This window comes from Cariama cristata, unplaced genomic scaffold (genome assembly GCF_000690535.1).
Source record: "Cariama cristata isolate BGI_N322 unplaced genomic scaffold, ASM69053v1 scaffold4163, whole genome shotgun sequence".
Classification (NCBI taxonomy): domain Eukaryota; kingdom Metazoa; phylum Chordata; class Aves; order Cariamiformes; family Cariamidae; genus Cariama; species Cariama cristata.
In genome coordinates this window covers 58,216-66,537 of record NW_009609987.1, presented here as the reverse complement: position 1 = coordinate 66,537, position 8,322 = coordinate 58,216, and the positions used below count along the sequence as shown (strand labels likewise).

Sequence of the window (8,322 nt, the reverse complement as noted above, 5' to 3'; positions counted from 1 at the left end):
CTAACTTCTTTCAATTTAAATACCCGTCACACCAGCATTGGATGTGGTGCCTGCAGAGAGGTTTAGAATCATGATCTTTCCTGCCATGCACAGAGCAATTAGTTATTCCACCATCACTATCATTTTCATGCTGAAGATCAAACTGCAACCCGTTATAGATCTTCCACAAGGCATCTCTTTGAAAAAGCCTCAGTACCAGACCAGGAAAAAGACAGTTTCACAGTCTACTGAGAGACTGATCATTCCCACACGGAGCCTTTCCCTGGAGTCTTGCTGCACAATTATGTCTGCCAAAGTACTGCTGCCTTGCAGCATTGGCTGCCAGAGCAGAGACAGGATTTCCCCTTCAGCTGGGATGAAACAGCTCTTTTTTCAAGTTAGAAATAGGATTTCAGTTAAGGAAAGCTCATAAAGATTTTTGTGGCATGGACTACACTTACCTCCTGGACAATGCCTCATGGCCATTTTACACCGTCTGGATTCTGCAATGGTTGGGCATGGTATCGTGTCTTTTGCTGGCTTCTTCACAATTTGTCTTGTTCTCGTTTCCAGGCCCCATTTAAATCCACATGTTTTGTTATTTCTGCTGCAAGTTCCCCACTCACTCCATTGACCCACTTCACAGCCTTCTGATAAAGCAAAAGAAAACATGAACAAGCAATTCTCCTGTTTTTTTTTCTTTGTTTGCATTTTTTTATAAATTAGAATACTTCACTAGAAAGTACTCCTTGAAAGTTTCCCTGTTAACAGGCAAAAACTTAGAAATTAAATTAAAATATCTTACAGAACCTGAATGAATCTTTTTAGCCAGCATCAACCTAAGCATGAAACTGTCAGACTAGTAGTCAGTAAGTATAGACATCATGACAGTCCCAAATATTCAAAAACGCTCCTAAAATCATGAGATTGATTTAATTTTGTCTCTTTTTAATAAATAAATCCTATTTTGTTGTCACTTGAATTTGCAAAGCTCAAGAGTTCACATTTCCAGGTCCTCTCAATCATGAAACACAAGGAATACTCTTGAAAGAAAGAGTCTGTTCTGACACAATTCCCAAACTTCAAGATAAAACACCAAATTGTGAGACTCGAGAAATATTGTGAGAATTGCCAACCCTGGCTCAGAGTTATAAAGTCAATTTCTACTAAAAAAAAAAACTTATTTGGTGATTTGTATTTGTTACTTGCTAACAGAAAAGGAGGGAGCTGCAAAGAAACTAAAAGTGAATTGGAAGCCTAGATTTACAGAAATTCAATCATCTGCCCTGCCCCTGGTGAAAGGCAAAATGAGCAGGCAGTTTTATAAGGGCAAGAATCCAACAAGTACATCACTGACTTAAAGTTGTAATGCAAAAAATGGCCTTCCTGAAATCTTACAAATTCTGAGTTATAAATCCTCATATAAGGTGATTTACAGTTAAGAGGAGAGAACTTTCTGATGCAGAATAGTGGCATTCCCAATAATGCAATATTTCAAAGTTTGGAAAAAACTATTATTATTATTGTCATTAGTATTATTAGTGGTAAAGAAATCCAGACACAATTTGTTAGTGAATATTTCTTGATAGGAAATGCTAAGCGTCAACTTAAAAATAGCGCCATATTTGAACCTGGTCATGTGGCAAAAGAGCTGTTTCAGCAGCATTGCTGTGCTAGACGACTCACCCACGCATTCCATAAGCTCTTCCAAGGCTGCAAATCCAGGGGGGCATCCTCGGAAGCAGCGGCCTCTGTGCGAGTAAAAGCCAGTTTTGCATTTGGTACAAAAGTCTCTGCTAAAGCAGGAGTCGCAGTTTTCTATTCTGCATCCTGAATCAAAAGGATCATAAGGAATAATGAGACAGCTAAGTCAGGGTAAGACCAAAAATGAAAAGACTTATAAAGCAATAAAATAGCAAAACCAGAAGTCCTATAATGAGGAATACTGTCATGCTGAAATCTTTCTGCTGTATAAGAGAAATTACAATTAACTATAATTATTTATCACATTTTCCTCTACATCCTTTTAATTCTATTTTTTTTAATCAAAACTGTACACAAAACCTTTAGTTAAGTGATATTTGAGTTAATTACATCATTTTGGAGGAAAAATGTTCAATGTAAATTATTTTTTTGTTTAAGTAATTTTAAAGACACTAAGATGCAACAAATAATTTATGGAAGTATGCATCTATATGTACCGTCTTCAGTTTACTATTTGTCGCTGAAAGCAGGATAAATTTTTTTTCCATGAATCCACCTTATAAAAAGCTGAATTAATGTTTTCATGTACTGTATCTGATGTCTGTATTTACACGTATACATGTGCTACCATGTAAAAAGCCTCAGTTTCTCTGGATATAACTCCTCTCTACTATTAAGGCAGTTAATCCATTATAAGTAACCATTATTAAATGACTAAAAGACATAAAGCTATAATCAAGAGAAAAAAAATAAATATATTATTTGAAACATTGGATTTCTCTGAAAATTTAAGAGAAATATTTTCCACAATATATTACAGACTCAGAAGAAGACTGTTCAGAAATATTCTATTCCATACTAAAACATGGCAACTTGGAAATGAACTAGATAGCAACAATCATATGTACACCTGAGAAGCAGAAATATTTCCATGGAGGCTTATGAAAGTCAGTCATACATACCTATAAAAAATTGCCAAGGAAAAATGTTCCAAAGATTAAAAAGTAAAAGCCATTATATTTGGAACAGTAATGAACACTTTAAAATTAATTTTAAAAAATCTGATCCTTGGACTAACATACTTAATTTATATAGACTACATTACTGGTACCCTTTCTTCAGCTATCTGAAGTCACAGCAGGAAGCATTTGTTATTCATGTCATGTAACAATATACCGATCTTTTTGGTCATTCATATCATTCATTTATTCTTCATTCTTTTCTAAAGAAAAAAAATCATAAACCCTAAGGACTTCTGAAATAGTTATTGGCAAATATCCTCTAAGAACACTTCAAATCTAGCCAATCTTTATAAAAAAGATTTTAATATTTATTCTTGAACTTCAGCAGGCCAAAATAGGGCATACCATAACACTTAAACTGGGTGGTGGCAGAAAATTATTCTTTGTTAGTAATTAGGGAAATACGAGGCTTTTTAAGATCAGATTTCTTCTAGCGTTGGACAATAAATTAGGCAGATTGCATGAAAAAATATATTTAAAATGCTGGTACACCTTTCTTCGGCTAGAAAGAATGCAAATATCAGTTTGAAGTCTCGCACTGCCAAAGGTAAGCTCTGCAGGCTCTCTGTTTCAACACCACCACACATAACCAGCATGCTACCAACTCTTGAGTCCAGTATCTCTCAAAGGGGCTTTGAGAACTTTTGTTCACATATGCAGTACAAATTGAGTTTCTTATCCACAGTTTAGTTCATAGGAAATTCCCAAGAATGATAATTTATTTTGCATGATGGTTGAACCAGTCTCCAAAGAACAAGAGATCAATGCCCATACATAACCCTGCAAAATCACTTCCCCAGATTAATGTGTCTGCAAGGCAAAACGATAAGATAAACTGTTGTGGAGATGTACCGCAATAGTTAATTGTGAATCTGATTTGTTACATTCAAGATGTACTGCAAGTATTTTATTAATTGCAATGTTTGAATCAAACATCTAGTGTGTTTAAATATTCAGTAAAAATATTTGCCTCTTGCCCACCCACACAAGTCAGCTTGAAAAGACATCAAGGTTTTTCCAAATCATGTAGTCCAATGGTGAGGTGCAGAACAGAACATTAAAAGAAAAAATTAGCATGATGTGACCCTCCCTCACATCCGAGTGACGTGAGTATATTTCTGAAATAATATTTTAACAATTGCTCTCAAAATATGTTGGGGAGTAACATGTTTAAGGTTTACTCCATTTGAACTTTTTTGGACTCCATTTGAACTTTTTTGGATAGAAGAGGGATTAAATGAAAAACTTCCGGTACAAGTTGCCATTTGATAAACACGTTCAGCATGCAAAAGCCCACCTCACCATACGCTGGGGATACCCTCCATAAAACTATCACTATTTAACAGTACATATGTGAATATCCATATTTAAACATTAAGTGAATGAATCAATCTTCTTTCAGTTTCTTGATCATACATCAAAATTCCCAACCTATTTGCATTTTTTGCCTTGCCTTCTATGCCAGTTTTCTTTCGTATCACAGTAGAGTCCTGGTCATAATTGTATTTTGGAGTTATTGGTACGGGTTCCTGGGTGAAGATTAGGTGAAGATTTCCACCAAGGCAGTTCATTTTCAATTTTTGTCTATGAAGATAAATTACTCCAAACATGGAATACCTATTATTTAATCTGTATCAGATGCAATTTATGGGAAAATACCAAAAGAATATTAGGAATACTTTAAGAATTCTGAAATTAAAACATTAATTCACCAGAGTGATATTCAGTACAATGCTTGGGGTTACTGGGTGCTGATCATAATGATAATTTAACTCAGTAATAGACCACACTGTAGCTGAAGGTTAACTGGAAGTGACACAACTCCTTTTTGACATCCTTCATACACTCAGTTTCAAATCGTGAAGGTGCTGGTGCAGCTAAGCCTTGTACAGATTTTTTATAAAATTTAAATAAACCAAACTGAAAAGCTAAACAGCAGCAGTACTCCAAAAGTTAGAAAAGTTAACTTTCTGGAAGTGTATTTTCAATCACAAACTGCCAAAGCAGTGGTTATAAAATAAAGAAAATTTTATAGAGTTCATTTTCTTTGGTGCCTAGCTTCATCTTATTACATGGTTTAAATGCTTTTGGGGCAAATTCTCTTATTTTTTTTTTAAATAAGGGTGCTATTAATAGCTTTAAATGTGACTGAGGTTAGTAAATTAGAATAAATTAATTCTTTATATTCTTTTGCTTTTACAGCTAAACATACCAAGGTGGAAAAATAAAGAAAGTGTACACATTCTTAGTTGGATTCCTAAAGAAAGTTGACACTCCATTATGAATATTAAGATACCTGTTTTGGAAATAAATATAACTGTGTTGAATTTTGTATTTCTTTTTGTTAATCAGCATCATTATCTATGTAAACGTTATTAAATATAGGTCTTAATGGAAGTATATTGCAGAATCCTAAATTTTTGTTGCATTCTATTATTTAAATAATAAATTGGATAATAAATTAATAATCTAGCATGAAATCTACAGAAGAGCTGTTTGACATAATATCCAATATTAAGAAAAATAACATTTTAAAAATTGTTTTATCCTTTACACAAAATAATATAATAAAACCCAGGGAAGTATTGTTTAAAGTTAACGACCTGAACTGCTTTCTTCTGATAGCCACAGTTTTCAACCCTTCGAACTTTCTGGCCTCAGCATCTTATGCCTAACTCTGGAGAAGTAAAGCAAAATCCTTCCTACTTTAAAAATCCCTATCTAAATCCTTTTAAATTCCCTTTAAATTAATCAGTTGTCTTACTGATATAATTACAATAAACTGGAACAAGACAGACATTCTTTTTTCATCTGGAGAAGGTTCTTATCAAAAGCAGTTTTCTTACTTCAATTTACTAGCCATAGATCCAAATGCTTTTCTGAGTAGTTGAGTGGTTTCATTTTCTGTATAATTTCAGTAGCTAACCCATGCAGCTAGTCTATTCTTTTTATTCCACTTAAAAGATTACTTAGAAGTTCACAAAACAAACAAAAAAAAAAAAATGCAAAGGAAACAAGACCAAAAAATCTGAGTTAACATAGCTAAGATTTTAGACCCAAGGAGCTTTTTAGAGGAAAGAATTAGATAATGCATAACCAACAGTATTCTTCAGAAATGTTTTTTTATTATTATTTTTTATTTTTCTTTAAAAATAAACAGAAAACAGTGCCCACTACAGGTTTCCAGATAGACAAGAGTAACTGCCTGAGAGATTTTAGAAGCGGTAAGGAGGAGGAGCCTGGAAGTGGAAGCTCTGGAGGCACGGGGAAAGATAAGATTGGTGTTGAGGGGAGAAAGAGTTGATAAATTCAGTCCCGCAGAAGAACCCCAAAGAGCAATCACGTACCTTTGGCAGGCCTACCATACTTGCAAGGCAACATTGACAGAGTTGAAAACCTAATCTTCAGAACCTGAGAGTGAAGAAGCAAAGGATGCTTCATCGCTGCTCTCCCCATTTAGCTAGCAACAAGTGGTCTGTAGGTCAGGGGCAGACACTTGAGTCCCTATCTGTTCCTTCCCTTGTATTCGATTTGCAGTGTCTCATTAAGGGTCTGCTTCCTACCAGACCTCAAATCCCTTCTATTCCTGCTCAGCATCATGTCTCCTTATATCCCACTGGCCCTACTATGCCCTACTCATAGCCAGGACCTCTCAGACATCATAACGCTCTTAGCACAACTCTTCTAGCACAATCTCGTATTTTCTTTCTAGTGATCCTATCTTGGGAAAGTCAGAAAGTCAAATATTTGCTTTCATCCTTCCACTTGAAAGGTATAAAACATCCTTGAAAGTCACTCCCATATGAAGCCCACACATCTTCCTCTGGTACCATCCTCGCATAACTGGACTTCAAAAAGCACACAGGGAGGCCCAAAGAAATCTGCTGGTATGTCTGATTAGCACAGCCCATTTCTAAACAGATGACATTTTAAAATGTTACACCACACTTCCCACAAGAGTTGTATGTAAATGCTGAAAGAACAACATTCTGACCTCACTGAAATCCATGGCAGAGGTCATAATTGCTTCAGCAAGGACAGTTTTAAACTTATAACTTTCTTATCCCAGATAAACCAGAGCCCACTGCAATGACTTTAATGGGCAAAAATAATATTAAAAACCCTAAAGAGATACAAACTTTCATGATAAATACTTATATGTAAAGTGAAAACTGAAGAAGAGTGGTACTCCAAAACTTAGAAAAGCTAACTGTCTAGAAGTCTATTTTCAATCACAGAAAGTCACAGGAGTGGTTATAAATTCACATCTCAACGACTTCACCTCCCAGAGGAAAGGGTGGAAGAGAAGTCACTACTTTGTCTGGTGCAGCTAAGCTGGGCTGAAATTAAACAGAAGTGTTTTGCTCAAGTGTCTTCAGTATTCAGATAAAACAAAGTGAAGCAAAAATTTACCCCGTCAAGACAGGTCCACAATGTTGATTTGTGGGACAAGATATATAACTTCTCCAATGGAAAGTCTATTGATACTGTGCAATCTCTTAATTTAGGCTGACAGGAGACTAAGAACTTGAATGATTGACGTTTCAGTAGAGCACAAGGGTAGATGTAAAAGCATGAGGTATGTAAAAGAGCCTCCACACTTCAGAGCAGTTTACAGAATATGCTCGAGAAAGAAATGTAACTTCATGAGCTAATAGTGTGCCTTTCCTCTGTTAATGGCCAGGAAACCTACCAAACTGAAGGACCATATTCTTTGGTTCTGCAGAGGAGAAAAAGAAAAAGAATCAGAATATATCCCTTAAAAAAAGGCCGTTGTCAGAAAATAATCCAAAGAGACAAATTTAAAACATCTTTGACTTTCCTTACTGAAACAGAGTAGCAAAAGACAAGTTATGTACAGGACTTAGAAGCCAAAGCCCCCTTTTCCTTAATTTTTCAGTGACCTCTAGCATCCCGTGGCACTTCAGAAATTTTTTTCTGAAGTGTTTTTGCACATAACTAGATTTTTTTAAAAAAGGAATAGCTATAAGCCATGTTTCAGTCAAAGTTAGGGCAACCAATCTGATCTATAAGAAATGCATTTAGCTAGCCAGCAATAAAACATTTATATTTAGGCTTTATAAACTCATTTATACTGGCACAAATGTTCCTCTGCCATTTACTTGTATATCATAAAAAAACAAATCTGAATGACATGGAAGAAACTTAAAGTATTTATAGAAAACTACATAAATCATGCATTAAAGGACTCTGGAAGAAGAAAGCCCAGATTACAAATCATGCCCAAATTAGAGATACATTTTAAGCAGATGAACCACAGTGATATTAAAAGATTTTCGTGACCTGCATTGGCTTCCTGATAGTCATGATTAGCCACTCCTACTCATTCTTCTTTTGAAATAAGCATTAAGAAATGACACACTTACATTTTAGAGAAGGAATCAAAAGCCCAGGAGTTCATAATACAAATTCAGATATTGAATTAAATTTAGACTCAGGTACATACGCTTCTTATTGTAAAAAAAGTGCATGTACTCCTGTAAACAGCTTCTTTCTGTACTATAATTACAGAGAGCATAACATTACCAAAACAAGTACTATCCCTCCATAGTAAATTTATCATCAGCTTATAAGGTGATGCAGAATAAGCTGAATT

At 35.0% G+C, this 8,322-nt stretch overlaps 1 protein-coding gene across 1 annotated transcript in view; it reads right to left on the bottom strand.

The window, feature by feature from the left end:
* Positions 1 to 440: 440 nt before the first annotated feature.
* The window catches only part of RSPO2 (R-spondin 2), a gene marked incomplete at both ends in the record, with an annotated part of 13,385 nt that continues 5,503 nt past the window's right edge, over positions 441 to 8,322 (bottom strand). The window contains 2 exons of the mRNA XM_009697716.1: positions 441 to 629; positions 1,666 to 1,809. Coding sequence (XP_009696018.1) covers positions 441 to 629; positions 1,666 to 1,809 — 333 coding nt within the window. The remainder of the gene's footprint in view (positions 630 to 1,665; positions 1,810 to 8,322) is intronic.